Source organism: Mandrillus leucophaeus, unplaced genomic scaffold (assembly GCF_000951045.1).
Source record: "Mandrillus leucophaeus isolate KB7577 unplaced genomic scaffold, Mleu.le_1.0 Scaffold80, whole genome shotgun sequence".
In the NCBI taxonomy this organism is placed as follows: Eukaryota; Metazoa; Chordata; class Mammalia; order Primates; family Cercopithecidae; genus Mandrillus; species Mandrillus leucophaeus.
The window spans coordinates 5229002-5246088 of record NW_012108697.1 but is presented as its reverse complement, the minus strand read 5'-3'; the positions used below and the strand labels follow the sequence as shown (position 1 = coordinate 5246088).

General features: G+C 35.9%; 1 protein-coding gene across 1 annotated transcript in view; it reads left to right on the top strand.

Annotated features, from left to right (window-relative positions):
- The window catches only part of SMC3 (structural maintenance of chromosomes 3), a 48565-nt gene that overhangs the window by 10056 nt on the left and 21422 nt on the right, over positions 1-17087 (top strand). Inside the window, exons 2-13 of the mRNA XM_011967547.1 lie at positions 782-857; positions 5498-5536; positions 7140-7207; positions 9525-9596; positions 9935-10014; positions 10718-10796; positions 12981-13098; positions 13989-14164; positions 14625-14705; positions 15450-15614; positions 15901-16022; positions 16237-16450. Of these exons, the coding sequence (XP_011822937.1) occupies positions 782-857; positions 5498-5536; positions 7140-7207; positions 9525-9596; positions 9935-10014; positions 10718-10796; positions 12981-13098; positions 13989-14164; positions 14625-14705; positions 15450-15614; positions 15901-16022; positions 16237-16450 (1290 nt within the window). The remainder of the gene's footprint in view (positions 1-781; positions 858-5497; positions 5537-7139; positions 7208-9524; positions 9597-9934; positions 10015-10717; positions 10797-12980; positions 13099-13988; positions 14165-14624; positions 14706-15449; positions 15615-15900; positions 16023-16236; positions 16451-17087) is intronic.

The window sequence follows — 17087 nt, the reverse complement described above, 5'->3', positions numbered from 1 at the left end:
GGCGTAAGGGCTGTGTGGTCCTGCACGGGTGGCCTCGCACGGGTCATGTGCGTGGGATGTGTGGAAACGTGGCCTCCCCGGCTCGGGGGCGGCCTTGGGGGCACAGGCTGGGGGGTGTGAGGTGTCACTGCGGGGGGCCGTTCCTCTCCCGGATTAACCCGCGAAGTGAGCGGGACCCTCCTGCTTGCAGGATGCGGAGCGCCGCCTCCCCCGGTTGTTTACTTCTGTCAAAAGGGTCTTCCCGCGCGGAAGTCCACCACAAAGATGAGCCCAGGCACACGGCCTTGGGGACGGTTTTCTGTTGGATCTGTCGGGCTCTGAGCACTCCTTTGGAACGTGGGCTCTTTCTGGCTGGCCGGTGTGAGTGACTGAAAGCAGCCCTCGGTGGTCTTGGAGTCAGGAGAGCTGGGGCCGGTCGGCCTGCTGGATAGACTTGCTATTGCACTGCAGTGTCTAGTGTTCCAGTTAGGCTCACACAGTGTTCTTGATTTTGAGCTCACACAGTGTTCTTGATTTTGAAAGATCCTTAACAGGTTGACAACTATAACGCCTAAAAAAAATAAAACCCAGCAGCATTGCACTGGCAAAGATTACCGATGAATGGACTTTTTTTTTTTTTAAAGCAGATTTTTAATCACTTTCCAAAATGAATTTTTCTTATATGAAATTGCAGGTTTTCTATATTGCATTAAATGAGAAACAAGAAAGAAATTCAAGAGAAAAATGTTAATGTATTGTTTTTGGGGGGGGTGAGTTCTCAAAAGTGTTTTTTATTTACTAGGTGATTATCCAGGGTTTTCGAAGTTACAGAGATCAAACAATTGTAGATCCCTTCAGTTCAAAACATAATGTGATTGGTAAGTGTTCTTGGTTTACTCGGTCATATTTATAGTCTATACAGATAACGTAAGTTCTGTCGATTTGTATATTGGCTTAAGGAGACAGGAATTGTCTTTGAATGTTAAGTAAAGTTATGTATATTTTTCTGCTTGAAATAACTTTTCTGTCTTATTGCACTGATGAATTGCTTATTTTTATGAACTTAAAATGTTTGGATAAGACACTCATAAGTGACCCATTTTTTATCTGGGTAGCCTTGTATGTATGTGTAAGAGTGTTTTAAAGCATTTGCGCCCTTCTGTTCTTGTTATATATCTTAAAATGCTGACTGTTGCCTTATTTCAGAGACAAGACAGTTTTTATTCACAAAGTAGATCCCAGAATTCCTGCCCTCCCCCCCACCCTCTAGTTCAGTGTCTCTAAGGACAGACCATGTAGCTAGATTGGAAGAGCATAAATTTTAGAGCATAACAGAATGGGGTTCCAATCCCAGTTGTAGGGGGGTGGGGGGCTGGGGGAGGGCGTTAGGAGAAATACCTAATGTAAATGTCGAGTTGATGGGTGCAGCACACCAACATGGCACATGTGTACACCTGTATAACAAACCTGCATGTTGTGCACATGTACCCTAGTATAATAATTTAAAAAAAAAATCCCAGTCACGCGTTCTTTTTGAGACTTTGAGAAGCTTCAGTTTTCTCATTTGTAAACCTGTCTCATAGGGCTGTTGGGAAGATTAAATGAGAACCGTTATGTAAGTGTGAGGATAAAGAGCTAATGGTGATTGCCATTAACAATATGTAGTCATTATAGATGGCTCAGGTTGTAGTGTGCATTTTGCTGATACAGCTAACAAAGATGTTTTCTGACATTCTGCTGAGTATTTTACAGGATAGATGAAAGGAGTGCTTCTGGGCACCAGAAAAACAGACTGCTATTGACACAGTTTTGCTGTACAGAGTCCAGACTAAGGGGTATATTAGTTTGCTAAGGCAGCCATAACAAAATACCGTAGACTGGTGGCTTAAACAAGATATTTTTTTTTCTCACAGTCTGGAGGTCAGACATCCATCATCAGGATACCTGCATGGTTAGGTTCTGGTGAGGTGCTCTTCCTGGCTTACAGACAGCTGCTCTCTTGCTGTGTGCTCACATGACCCCATCCTCATGTCCTCATTTAACCATAATCATCTTCCAGGGGCCCCCATGTCCAAATACTGTCACATTCGGGTTTAAGCTGTCAGTTGTTTCAGGGGAGCACAATTCAGTCTGTGACACGCAGGTGAGATTCATATTACTGTTTCCAGAAGACCCTCAGAGAATCATACTTGATTTTGTATAAAATTATAAAATTGAAGGCAGGTTTTTTTTGCCCTTGATTTATCAATAGCAGCCTTGTAGTTGGGAATAAAGAAGACATACTTTTTTTCCCGCTTGTGCTCTGTCTACTGAAGTCATTTAATTGAATTGACATGCCATAGGGTGGCTTAATTGTACTGGAGTTTTGCTTACATACAAGTACTTTCTGATTTTTTTCATCAATCGGAAAATCTTTAGAAATGTAGAAAAATAAGAATTACTAGATTTATATTTTCTTTAACTTGCACCTTAAAATAAGTATCTTAATATTTCATTTGTGTGATTTTATAAATCATCTGTAAAATAACTTATTAGCTAGAAGGATTACATTTTATCTATAAGGTCCATCAAATACCATTGTTTTAGCTATTATCAGTTAGCTGTTTTACTACTGTGATTGCAGCATTAGATTTGTTAACAGTCACTATTACAAAGGAAAATGGTTTTTAAAACAAATGAACCCAAGATAACTCCTGATTAAACATGTTTTAAAACCAGGCACGTTAGTAATGTAAGAAAGACCAAAAGTAGTTATGTACTGAGATTTGCCTTAAAAATATCTGGTGAAAGCATACCACTTTGATTGATGAATGATGTTGACTATTAAAAAATATCTCTTGGGTATATGCATCAAACATGTATCTTTTTAGGAATTTTTCCCCCTAACCTTTTAACAAAAGAAATACATGTTAGTTATAGAACATTATGGAAAAGCTAAAAGGAAGAAAATTAAGATAAAGTATAATCCTTTTACCCAGAGGTAACCATTCTTTGTTTTTTACTGCACACCATGATTCTTCGGAGATAACCATTCTTAATAATAACAGTCTATACTTGTGGTTAGTCCTGGTTTCCTAGAAAACAGCGCAGACAGGCTTAGCTGCTAAGGCTTTAATGGGAGGTGCAGTTTGAGGGCAAGAATGAAGAGAAAAGCTGGTCACAGATTTCTAAAGAAGACACAGGTGGTTTGCAGTCATGTTGAATAACTTACAGACTTTGTGGACCCACCATGCCTTAGAAAGGTCGGATGATAGAGGAATGGATTTGGATTCGGACAAGGATTTGTTTGCTGGCACCTGTCTTTCATTGGTCAAAGTTTTCTACATCCGGCATTAATGCCTCCAAACTTTTGGATTGTGGTTCCCTGGGAACTAACACCCGGAAGTAGTCAGGGAGTTATAGCCTCCTTTCCATCTTCACAATTCAGGAGTACCTGAATGTACTCTCAAGGTAGCTTGAATCTACCAGAGGTGTTAGTAGACTGAGCCTCTCCATTGATTGGCAGCCAAGGCCTGGGTTGAGAAAGATGAATCTGGGGCCATATATAAACTGTATTTGCCTCAATTTGTTTTTAGTCTTTGTATACATCTGTAATTAAGCCTTTTTAAATAAAAATGGGTTCATCATATAATTTATTGATAATTGTTATTCTCCTTCAGGATAAATCTTGAAATATCTTTCTTTATTAAATATTCAGCATCCTTTAAAATTGCTATGTAGTGTTCCACTCTATAGGTAAGAGTAATTCATACAAAGAAATTCTTAAAATTTCAGTTATTTATAGATGGATTATGGTTTGAAATATTTATTCATTTAATGATAAATTGTCATCTTAAACTTTTATTTAGAAATAGTTTCAAATTTACAGAAAAATTGCCCCAATAAGAACTGTACAGAGACTACTCATAAACCCTTTACCTAGATTCACCTATTGTTAACATTTTCCCCACTTGCTATATCATTTCCACTCTCTACACACTTTTTTCCTTAGAGTAAGTTATTTATGCCACAGTCCTTTATCTCTGACTTTAATGTGTACTTTCTAAGAGGAGGGATAGTCTCTTTCATAATCAAAGTACAATTTACAACTTAAGTAAATTTAATACATAGTAAAAATCTGTCCATTTTACAGTTATGTTGACTGACCCAGAAATGTTCTTGATAGCATTTTCCCCCCTCCAGTGCAGGATCTAATTTAGGAGCAGGCGTTGCATAGTTGTCATGCTTCTTTAGTCTCCTTTAATCTGGATCATTTCCACAGCTTTTGTCTTTTATAACATTGTTGTTTTTGAGAATTAAGACATAAGTGATGTTGTATCCCTTTCAGGATATCACATCTGGAGGCACATGAGGTCTGACTCTTACTGATATTACTTTTGATCACCCAGTCAAGGTCTAATGTTTCCACTGTGTAGGTATTATTTTTTCCCTTGCAACTAATAAGTAATATAGGCAGATGCTTTTGGACCATGTAAATCTTGTGCTCCTTTTAAAACTTTGTGCCTACATTTAGCATCTGTTGATGACCCTTGCCTTTATTCTGATGGTCACAAAATGATTTTTCATTTCCAGATCTCCTTTCACATTTACAACTTGGCACTTGGTAATTCTCCTCCTTCCTTACCTACTTATTTATCTTTTTATTATTGGTATGGATGCATGGATTATTCCCCCCACCAATAATTTATAATTTATTTAGTCATTTTGGTGCTCAGATTACCCCTAGATTTAGCTACTGAAAGCCCCTTTCAAGCTGGCTCCTACGTCTGTCATATGCGTTTTTTTAAAAAGTGTGTCCTTTCTGGCATGACATGATCTTTTTGGGATTTACTTTGCATTAAAGGTGGTAACTGTGTGGTTAATTTGCTCAGAATATTTCTGGCTCAAGATTGAGAAGACTGACATAGTTATTTATGAGTCTTAACACTGAAAATTTCACTAAACAAATACACTTACTTAAAATCAAAAGGATTTGATATCCTTTTAAGTATTGAATTGCTTATATTTGAATTTTGTTAGTCAAAAAGTACCTTAAAATTATTTATACTTTTGTGGTTCTGTGAGACTACACATGATAATATAGGGTTGATTGTAAACATGAGAACACTGTAAGGATTTAAAATGATTGTTTTAGAATGTTAGCAATATATGAATCTTTCAATTGTTAAACATATATATAGTTAAATAGAATTATATATCCGTTGTAATATGATAAATTATAAGAGCCAGGTAGTATATTTAGCTACTCCTATTCATTGTAAACTATTGGGTAAGAGGAAAAGGATCAACTGTGAAATATCTTTAAAGAAAAAAACTATTAGAAGTCTGTACAAAATTGAATTCATTTGGTGATTATAGTTGTTTTATTGGTTTCTTTTGTTCACCGTTGTTTAATTTCAGATGTTAAGATGTATTAGAAAATGGGATTTTAAAAATTTTGAGTATTTTTAAAAAGGTAAACAGTTTTACCTTTATTGGTTTTTATGTAAAATAACTTGTACTTTTTGAAATTTTCCAGTGGGCAGAAATGGATCTGGAAAAAGTAACTTTTTTTATGGTAGGTATTGTTTTTTGAATTGTAAATATATTAAGACCTGGGTATCTTAGGGTAGTTTATTGAAATCATTAATTTTCTGAGGTTATGTATGCATGAAACCCAAGAAATACTTTATATGGGATTGCAGCTTAGTGTAGAGGGTTTAGAGTGTACAGATCTGAATTCTGCTTTATACCCAGTGGCTGATTAGCTATGTGAGACTGGGCAAAGCACGTAGCCTCTCAAATTGTTCTTTTCACTTTAAAAATGGAGATGTTTGGATGTTTGCCCTGTCTACCTTAGATGGTTTGTAAGAATGGAATGCAATAGTATGTAAGAAATTGCTTTTTAAACTTGAATGTAATATATAAGTGTTATAAATGCATATTTTAAATGTATGTAAATGCAGTAGAATAGTTCATAGTATTGTTTTGGAAAATGGTTCATCTTTCTTATTTCACCTTTTTAAAAACGTTTTCTAAACCAGTCATCTTTGTAAAGGATGAAGATATATAAAAAACTTGAAACTGAACAGACTGTTGTCAGTTTGAAGATAGTAAATAGAGCTTCGAAAATTCTCTCTGAAGATAAATTGCATTTAAGTATAAATAGCAATGCTTCTGTTAACAAATCCTTTGAGGAGAAAAACATTTTAACAAAATTAGACTGTTAAGGAGTAGGTTGAAAAATATGAACTTTTTAGTTAGGGTAATGCTTGAGGGAAAGGAGCATTTAGTGGACTGGCTTAATAAGAGTAAAGGTTCTGTCCCTTCTGTGCACACGAATCTGAAAGGTACTCTCTAGCCTGTATATCCTGTTGTGGTTGTAATTTGGCAATGATGAGAGAGTGGACTGAAGTGGAAGTATTTCAGAATCTCCAGGGTTGAGGGCAGTGTGAAGTCTCCTCACCCCGACCTGTGTCCACAGCACACACATTAATGCTTATGCACGTACTTGCTGATGCGAGCAACCCCCTCCCCCCCGCCCCGCACATACACACAATGCCGAGGTCTCTTGAGTGGACTGGGACAAGAACAGCTGAGTAAAGAGTTCCACTTTCTAGGCAGGTGGTCCAGTTAGGTACTCTATATGGAAGTAGGAATGGCCCCGTCTTACAGAGCTCAGTGTAATATAAGAAGTGTAGTAGAAGTTGGGCATCTCAAACATTTCCTTGTATTTCCTTAGTTTTATTTCTTTTGGTAAAGTATCCACTTAAGCATATTCTCATACATCCTATTTTGTTAAAAAAGATTTTAACTCATATCATTTATGTCTAGTGGGGAATAAAGCAAATACAGTGTTAACCTAATTTGGTCAGTGTACACTTTGAGCCGGAAGTATACCTTAGTTTTGCTTGTGTGTTTTCGTGTATCTCGGTGCTTTCTCTTTATTTTCTTACTTTAAATGTTTCAATAAAAACTCAGTATTTTTCTTATATCACTTCCTACCTGATTAGTCTTATGTGCAGGCACGTTTTCTGCATTTCCTTTTGTCTATATGAAACAGATAATTTATTTGCATTGTCTGTTACCAGACACACTATGTTCTGTTGAGGTGTGGGAAGTTATAAATAAGTTATAAACACTTTTTTAGGGTATACTAATAGTTGTTTTTGTATTTCCAGCAATTCAGTTTGTTCTCAGTGATGAGTTTAGTCATCTTCGTCCAGAACAGCGGTTGGCTTTATTGCATGTGAGTGAGACTGCTTTAAGACATTATTGATATTAAATGTATTTTAAAAATAAATTTTCCATGCTGGTTAAAAAAGCATTTGTTCAAATTTCAGATTCTTTGTGAACCAGACACAGTCTATCTCATAAGTGTGTTACTCTGCTGTGAAATTTATCTTAACATGTTAATGCCAGATAAAAGCCCAATTTTTTTTTTTTTTTTTGAGACGGAGTCTCGCTCTGTCGCCCAGGCTGGAGTGCAGTGGCCGGATCTCAGCTCACTGCAAGCTCAGCCTCCTGGGTTTACGCCATTGTCCTGCCTCAGCCTCCCGAGTAGCTGGGACTACAGGTGCCCACCACCTCGCCCGGCTAGTTTTTTTGTATTTTTTAGTAGAGATGGGGTTTCACCGTATTAGCCAGGATAGTCTCGATCTCCTGACCTCGTGATCCGTCCGTCTCGGCCTCCCAAAGTGCTGGGATTACAGGCTTGAGCCACCGTGCCTGGCCAAAAGCCCAATTTTTATGCAGTGGTTAGGAGAAAATTACAGGATTTGCCTATAGATATGTCCTCCATATAAATTTCTTAAAGGAGACGTGATATATCTCGTAAGTGTTTTATTCTGCTATGAAATTTAGCCTAACATGTTAATGCCAGATAAAGGCCTAATTTTTATACGATGTTTAGGAGAAAATTATAGGATTTACCTATAGGTGGGTATGTCTTCCATATAAATTTCTTTAAGGATGTGATCTGCAAAGGCTTAAAAGCACGTTTGCTGAGGAGAAAGAAGAGGAGTTTGAGATTGGAGATTAGGAACTTTAAGATGCGGAACCAAAAATTGGGAGCATAGAGAAACAACCATTGCAAACTAAACAACATACAAGTTGTTTGTTGTTTTAGCCATATTTGTACTTAGATAGTAAACATCATTTTCCAGTATGAAAAACAGTAGAGATGTTCTGCAACTTACAGTGGGGTTATGTCCTGATAAACCCATCATAAACTGAAAATACCGTAAGTCAGAAATGGACATTAACCTATGGTTGAGCAAAATGATCGAACACAAAGTCTGTTTTATAATAAAGTGTTGAATCTCTCATATAATTTATTGAATACTGTGCTGAAAGTAAAAAAAAAAAAAAAAAAAAGTGATTTTATGGGTACTCAAATTATGGTTTCTACTGATGGTAAATTGCTTTCACACCCTTGTTAAGTTGAACCATCTTAAGTCGGGGACCACCTGTTTATTTACAGTAATGTGAGAATATTTTATTAAATGGGTCCTTTTGTAATTCATAAGCACGATGATTGGGTTTTCGTTGTTCATGTGAGTCATGCCTCCCTCAAACCTTGTTAGGATGTTGGCACATTACCAATGTTATGTGGAAAAAAATATGAGTAATTGACTAAAGTAATTTTAGGATAGAAAATCGTGAAAGACTACAAAAAATGATGTAATTAATCCTTCTGGTTTGAATATTGCTTATTAAAGACTAGAAAATGAAATTCCTCAATATATCTTAACAGTGTTTCTCACACATAGGAAGTTTTTTCGTTTACCTCTTGTCTGTCTTTTCCCCTTGTTTAGTTTGAATTTGTAGCCCAGTAATCAGAATTGATTTCCCATAGAAAACTTTTTAGGTTTTTCAGATTGGCATTAAAATAATAACCTCTTTGGTACAGTTCTTCATTGTATTTACTACATAGTAACAGTTTCTATAATCTGGAAGGTATCTGGACTTGGTACCATAGTTTTTGTGTCACAGATTGGTTTAAATGTGACACATGTTAAATGTGTGTATTTCTATAACAGATTTAAAACTGTAGAATGTCTCAAATTTTTTTAAAAACCAGACTTTTGGTAATTATCCCATGATTTATTAGGATTTCTTTGCAGCATTAAAATGAGACTGTAAGAGAAGTCTTATGGTATGTTAGGTATTAGCAAATAGGTAGAATTAAATGGCCCCAGTCTTCCAGACTAATAAAGTGGTCTGTAGAATCAAATTTAAGGATATCTAACTTTGACATGTCTTGCATAGTTCTTATTTTTTATTTAGAATCAGAAACTATTTGGTTGAGAATTTTTGTTATCCTAATCTAACATCTCTGCTGTTTTGGCAAGAGGAATATATACTATCTCTCTGGGGATATCCCCAAAGTTTGTATCCCTCTTGCCAAAACATTAGAGACATTAGTGTGTGTGTATATATATGAGTCTAGTAGAAATTTTTCTCCATTGAATCAGACTTGTTATTATGCCCTAGACTTTAAGAATCCTTGTAAAGGATATCAATATACTATTAAGTGAAAAATTTCTCACTTTTTTCATTTTTAGGAAGGTACTGGTCCTCGTGTTATTTCTGCTTTTGTGGAGATTATTTTTGATAATTCAGACAACCGGTTACCAGTAAGTAACCTTTTTTTTTTTTCTAAATAATGCTGAGAATTTAATTGGAGTAGCTAATCTTCATACTTTGAAACTTTTTAAGCTTTTATAATTTGTTATAATTACAGTTTTTATAGATTTTATCTTAAAATTACAGTGAATACTCTGTTAACAAATGGGAATGTACAAGTTGTTGTGAAAAGTGTCTTGGTTAAGAGTATTAAGTATTCGTAGTATTATCTTTAGTGAGATAATTGAAATTTTAAAATCAATAGTTATGGTCAAGGACTTTAAAATGACCTTATTTAAAAAGTTTTCTCCTTCACTATTAAACTTTGGGCTTTTACATTTTCTCTTAGATCGATAAAGAGGAAGTTTCACTTCGAAGAGTTATTGGTGCCAAAAAGGATCAGTATTTCTTAGACAAGAAGATGGTCACGTAAGCATTTTTCTTTTTAAAGAAATGAATGTGTACTTAAATAGAGATGGGGTGTTGCTATGTTGGCCAGGTTGGTATTGAACTCTTGGCCTCAAGTGATCCACCTTGGCCTCCTAAAGTGCTGGGATTACAGACATGAGCCATCACGCCCAGCCAGCATTTTTCTTTCTTTTTCCTAATATGGAGTCTCACTCTGTTGCCCAGGCTGGAGTGCAGTGGTGCAATCTCAGCTCACAGCAACCTCCCCCTCCCCGGTTCAAGCTATTCTCCTGCCTCAGCCTCCTGAGTAGCTAGGATTGCAGGCACGCGCTACCACACCTGGCTAATTTTTGTATTCTTAGTAGAGATGGGGTTTTACCATGTTGGCAGGCTGGTCTTGAACTCTTGACCTTGTGATCTGGCTGCCTTGGCCTCCCAAAGTGCTGGGATTATAGGCATGAGCCACTGCCCAGTCGCATTTTTCTTTATGATTTCCTTACAAAAAAGTATTATTTTACCTGCTTCATTTATGAGGAATATTTGCTTCATCTTCGACAAATCAATATAGAGGATACACGTAAGAATCAGAAAGTTCTGAGGATGATACAGATGATTTATAATTACTGATCTGCCCTCCCTAATGCTATCAACCCAGGGGCTAGTCTACTCATTGCTTAATGGTGCTTTAAAATTACCTGAATATAATTTCATTGTTTGTCAACAGGAAAAATGATGTGATGAACCTCCTTGAAAGCGCTGGTTTTTCTCGAAGCAATCCTTATTATATTGTTAAACAAGGAAAGGTAAAACAATTGTATGTCCTTTTTTAATAGAATTTGTTTTCTGAGTAATTCTTGAGTGATGAATTTGGTTGATTCGAGTGGTTAAGCTGAAGCAAAAATGGCCATATCTTTTACATGGCCATAAAGTACCAAATACGTCTGTCCATTGCATGTTGAGATGGAAGTATTTCAGCATATTAAGTGGATCTTATTTTCCTAGCGACTGGTATTACTTACTGAGGTGAAAGTATGGGAAGACATTATTGGCTTATGAAAGTTGCAATAATTAAGAATATTGTAGGAATTCTATAAAAATCACATTTGAAAAACTTCCTAAAATTAATATTTTGTGTTACCCAGTTATTTATCACAATTAAAATACTGAAAAGCTAACATTACCAGAAATCTGCTATTTTGCTACATGTTATTTTCCCTAATAGGGATTGTGTTTTTTTACATTTTTTCAGCAGCCAAACTACATACTTTTTTAGCTGATTGTTCTGCTCTCTTCTCATGTACTTTCACTTTTTTTGGACTAGGGAAAATTCTCTGAATATTCACTTATTTTATACTGTAGGTTTTTTTTTTTTGGTATGTATTGGAAAGTTAGCATTCGGAAGAAGTGATTAGGAAGAATATGGAGTTTCAGTTTTAGAAAATGTGGTACTGGAAGAACAAGTTTTTTTCCCGATTTTACTATTTGTGGGAGAGGCATTTTTTTAAATAGAGGCTGATTTGAAAGAGCACTTTTCTGAGATCCCTCTGCTCTCAATGTAGGCCCTTTTACTTCATCTCAGTTTCTGCCCCTGTGCCATCCTTGATTGCCTCATCTAAAAGCATTGCCTTCCCCTCAACCCTATGTGCTTTATTTTCTTAATCTGTTTTATTTTTCTTCGTAACACTTATACTGTTAATACTTATTTTCTGTCTTTTTCCACTAGAATGTAAGCTCCATGAGGGCGGGACCTTTTCTGCTTTGTTTGCTCTTTTCCAGTGCCCCAGCAGTGGCACATATGTTGTAGTCATTTGATAAATAATTTTTAAGTGAGTAAATTGCTTGAACAAATATGTATAATTGGAGCACGCAATAATGAGGATCTGAAGGATGATTCTTTGATGTAGATACTTTTGATAGACCATATTTTCTTAGAGATAATTTCAATTTTTTAATGCAGTGGTATCATTTTTGATGTTTAGGGATACTTGTTATATATTAAGTTGCATGGCACTTAAGTTGTACCATTCTCTCTATATTTAAAGCATACCATTTTGTCATATCGTTAGCCTTCTGTATCTGTGGGTTCTACATCTGCAAATTCAACCAACCATGGATCAAAAATATTTAAAATAAACAAAATTTTAAAACAGTTCAAGAAATAATACAAATTTAAAACTACAGTATAACTGTTTACATTGCATTTATATTGTGTTACAATTAATCTGGAGATTAAAGTGTACGGAAGGATGTGCATAGGTTTTATGCAAATACTGTGCCATTTTATATAAGGGACTTGAGCATTCTTGGATTTTGGTATCTGCAGGGGGTCCTAGAACCAATTCCCCATGGAAAGTGGGGGAGAATTGTACTGTTAGTATATTATTATAGCTTTAAAAAAAAGTGTAGTCAGTGATGGTTTCCCCTTATAAAAATACTTTGTTTTTTGAGAATGGAGCTCATCTTTTGTACCTTATCATATTGACTAAGAAAAAGATGGTGGTGTGAGGTAACTCCTTCACTTGTTAGCCCTATTTCATAAAGGAGAATTATGAACGTAACAGTTGTATTTGGATTTTATTTGGTAAATTTAAGTAAAGGAGACATAGATATGTAGGCATATGTGCTATACAAATGACATTAGGCAAATCATAATCTATTTAAAACTTGGCATGTCACAAATTCAAAAGTCTGAAATACAAAATGCTCCACAGTCTGAAACCTTTTGAGTGTGGATGTGACATTCAAAGGAAATGCTTGTTGGAACATTTTGGATTTCAAATTTTTGGATTTGGGTTGCTCAGCTGGTAAGTATAAATGCAAATATTCCAAAACCTGAAAAAATTTAAAATCTGTAACACTTGTGGTTTCTAACGCTTTTGCATAAGGGATACCCAAACTTCATGTGTCTTAAAAACCTTTCAACGTGGAGTTCTTGTTCTTAAACGGAGGCTACAGCTATATAATGATTATTTTTCTAAAAATTTTAGATCAACCAGATGGCAACAGCACCAGATTCTCAGAGATTAAAGCTATTAAGAGAAGTAGCTGGTACTAGAGTGTATGATGAACGAAAGGAAGAAAGCATCTCCTTAATGAAAGAAACAGGTAAAATAAATGTGTTTCTGCCTTATTATTTTTGTTACAAATTACTGTTTTTGTGACAGAGTAGCTCCATAATAGGAATATAGTAGGTGTTTAGTATACGGCAGCAGTAGATAATGCTGTTAGTAATAAAAATTGAGAATGTATAACACCAATGATGTTAGTAGCTTTTAAAAATATTGTGGAAAGGCACACTGAGTTTTTTTTTTTTTTTTTTTTTTGAGATGGAGCCTTGCTCTGTCACCCAGCCTGGAGTGCAGTGGTGTGATCTCCACTTATTGCAACCTGTCTCCCAGGTTCAAGTGATTCTTCTGCCTTAGCCTCCCCAAGTAGCTGGGATTACAGGTGCCCACCACCACACCCAGTTAATATTTGTATTTTTAGTAGAGACAGGGTTTCACCGTGTTGTCCAGGCTGATCTCGAACTCCTGACTTCAGGTGATCGCCTGCCTTGGCCTCTCAAAGTGCTGGGATTACTCGTATGAGCCTCCATGCCCAGCCAGCACACTGACTTTTTAAAAGGAAGCTTAAACTGAGGCCCTTACTACATGTTATAAAAGAACCAGTGTCACCATGTGTAAATTTGTTCTGTGTTGCTTTTCATAATAAAGGATCTTAACCCATTTATGCCTAGCATTCCGTTATTGGAATCCTAAGCTTGTGGGTATTACCTATATCTACTGCCCGAGGTCATCGCCAAGGTCTGATTTTTCACAGAAAAAAATTTACAACCTCCAGCATAAACAGGTTAATTGGTATTTTAGTATTTTAAATTTGGTTACCACATTACATCAGAGAAATAATGCTACAGTTCTTAAGAATTTAATTCAAGGTATGTTGAAGAAGTGATACTACATAATTTTATTCAATTCTTCCATCTCATTTCGTTTAAGAGGGCAAACGGGAAAAAATCAATGAGTTGTTAAAATACATTGAAGAGAGATTACATACTTTAGAGGAAGAAAAGGAAGAACTAGCTCAGTATCAGAAGTGGGATAAAATGAGACGAGCCCTGGAATATACCATTTACAATCAGGAACTTAACGAGACTCGTGCTAAACTTGATGAGGTAAAATATTTACCTTTGACACTTAAAATCAGATTAATTTTGTTTTTGTGAATTTGTTAAACTCAGGCCGTAATTACACTTTTCAGTGATTTTAAATAGAAACTTAACCTCTCAATGAATTTATTAGTCAGCAAGTTTTTTCTTTTAAAGAAAATAGCCACGTGGTTGTTGCTGTATAGTATCATCTGAAATATAATCAGATGGTGTTATTAGGCAGATGAGAGGAAAATCATTTTGAAGGTTTCTTGTATTTTTAGAATGTATTTTGTAATTAGTATTGCTGACATTTTGTACAAAAATTTAGGTAGTGCTTCAGTTTTCTAGTTAAAAATCACTTTTAAAATTTTTGTAAAAAATTTGGTTACTTCTGGTTTATTTTCATATAAAAATTGTTATTAGATGTTATGAAATATTTAGTAAATACAAAATGAGTTAGATATAACTTTTTTTTTCTTCCTAGCTTTCTGCTAAGCGAGAGACTAGTGGAGAAAAATCCAGACAGTTAAGAGATGCTCAACAGGATGCAAGAGATAAAATGGAGGTAAGATTCTAAACAAGGTTCATGTAAACTTACTTTTTTCTTTTGAGACAGGGTCTTGTTCTGTCATCCAGGCTGGAGTGCATGGTGCCATTATGGCTCATTGTAGCCTTGACTTACCAGACTTAGGCGATCGTCTTGCCTCAGCTTCTCAAATAGCTGGAAGCACAGGTGTGTACCACCACACCTGTCTAGTTTTTAAATGTATTGTAGAGACAAGGTCTTGCCATGTTGCCCAGGCTGGTCACGAACTCCTGGGCTCAAGTGATCCCTCTGCCTCAGCCTCCTGAAGTTTTTTTTTTTTTTTTTTTTTTAGACAGGGTCTCACTCCATTGCACAGGCGGGAGTGCAGTGGCAAGATCACAGCTCACTGCAGCCTTGATCTCTCAAGCTCAAGTGATCCTCCCACCTCAGCCTCTTAATTTTTTTATTTTTTGAAGAGATGGAATCTCACTATGTTGCCCAGACTGGTTTTGAACTCCTGGGCTCACGGATTCCTCCCATCTGGGCCTCCCAAAGTGGTGAGATTACGGGCATGAGCAACCATGTCCAGCCATCGTATAGTTTTTGACCATAGTAAACCCTTTTGTACCAGAATTATGGAATGATTACCACAAGGGGGAGTTAGAGGAATTGAATATTGAAGAGTAGTACTAAATGTTAAGTGAAAGAGAATTAATGGTGTCACAGTTCTGCTGTTGTACTTCTAATTGCCTGACTTATTTTCTGTTTAATACTTTTGAATAGGATATTGAACGCCAAGTTAGAGAATTGAAAACAAAAATTTCAGCTATGAAAGAAGAAAAAGAACAGCTTAGTGCTGAAAGACAGGAACAAATTAAGCAGAGGACTAAGTTGGAGCTTAAAGCCAAGGATTTACAAGATGAACTAGCAGGCAACAGTGAACAGAGGGTAAGTTAAAATGCTAAAAATGAAAGACATGAATGTTCAGGTGAGTAGGAACTGCAGAAGACAGTCCTTTCTGTGACTGGTATGTCCTGGAATTTTTTTTAAGCTTTGCTATGTTAACATAATTTGTACTCAAGTAACAACTTAGTACTGTCCCTTTGTTACATTTAAAAAGTTTCATGTTACAGGTGGGTTTTCTTATGAAGTTTTTTTCATGAGAAAACGTGCTAGACCTAAATTATGCAAAAATTTTAAAGCAGTTTGCATTTTTACTTATCTTTATTTACAGAAACGTTTATTAAAAGAGAGGCAGAAGCTGCTTGAAAAAATAGAAGAAAAGCAGAAAGAACTGGCAGAAACAGAACCTAAATTCAACAGTGTAAAAGAGAAAGAAGAACGAGGAATTGCTAGGTCTGAGAACTTTCACCAACACTTTAACTTTCTTCATTATATAAAACTAGATAGTCCAAGGAGCTCAATTATATAGTAGCTGCTTTTTACACTTAATTCTTTTTGTATCGTTTCGAAAAATGGCTTTATGTTTCTGTGTACAGTTGACATTATTGGTTACAATTAAACTTGGTTATTATTTTCCTTTAATCCCATTCTCTTCTATTTTGTGTAGATTGGCTCAAGCTACCCAGGAAAGAACGGATCTTTATGCAAAGCAGGGTCGAGGAAGCCAGTTTACATCAAAAGAAGAAAGGGATAAGTGGATTAAAAAGGAACTCAAGTCTTTAGATCAGGCTATTAATGACAAGAAAAGACAGATTGCTGCTATACATAAGGATTTGGAAGACACTGAAGCAAATAAAGAGAAAAATCTGGAGCAGTATAATGTAAGAACATTTATAGCCACTTTGTAAAGATCTTTTAGAAGAGATAAACATGTTTAGTTTTATCTACTTCAAGTTTTGTTTATAAATAAGTCTACATGTGACCTTAAAATATATGACAGATACTTATTTAGAAAAGGCTTGCACAATATACATATAGTTCTCTTTTTTAAGAATGTTCATGTCATTGAGCCTTTATGTAGATTAAGTATATTAAAATGTATGTATGTATTTTTAATTTTTTTGAGATAGGGTCTTGTTCCATCACCCAATCTGGAGTGCAGTGGTACAAACACAACTCACTGCAGCCTCCACCTTCCAGGCTTAGCGATCCTCTATCCTTAGCCTCCTAACTGGGACCACAAGCATGTATCACCATGCCCAGCAAAATTTTTTTTTTTGTAGAGACGAGGTCTTGCCATGTAGCCTACGCTGGTCTCGAAATCTTGGGCTTAAGCAATCCTCCCACCTTGGCCTCCCAAACTGCTGGGATTATAGGCGTGAGCCACCATGCCCAGCTTAAAATATGTTTTTATGAATTGGTAGCATGTGTCTTACATACCCTTAATTTTGACAAGATGTCACATATGTCTAAAACAACTTGTAACTTTTTTTTTTTTTTGAGATGGAGTTTCGCTGT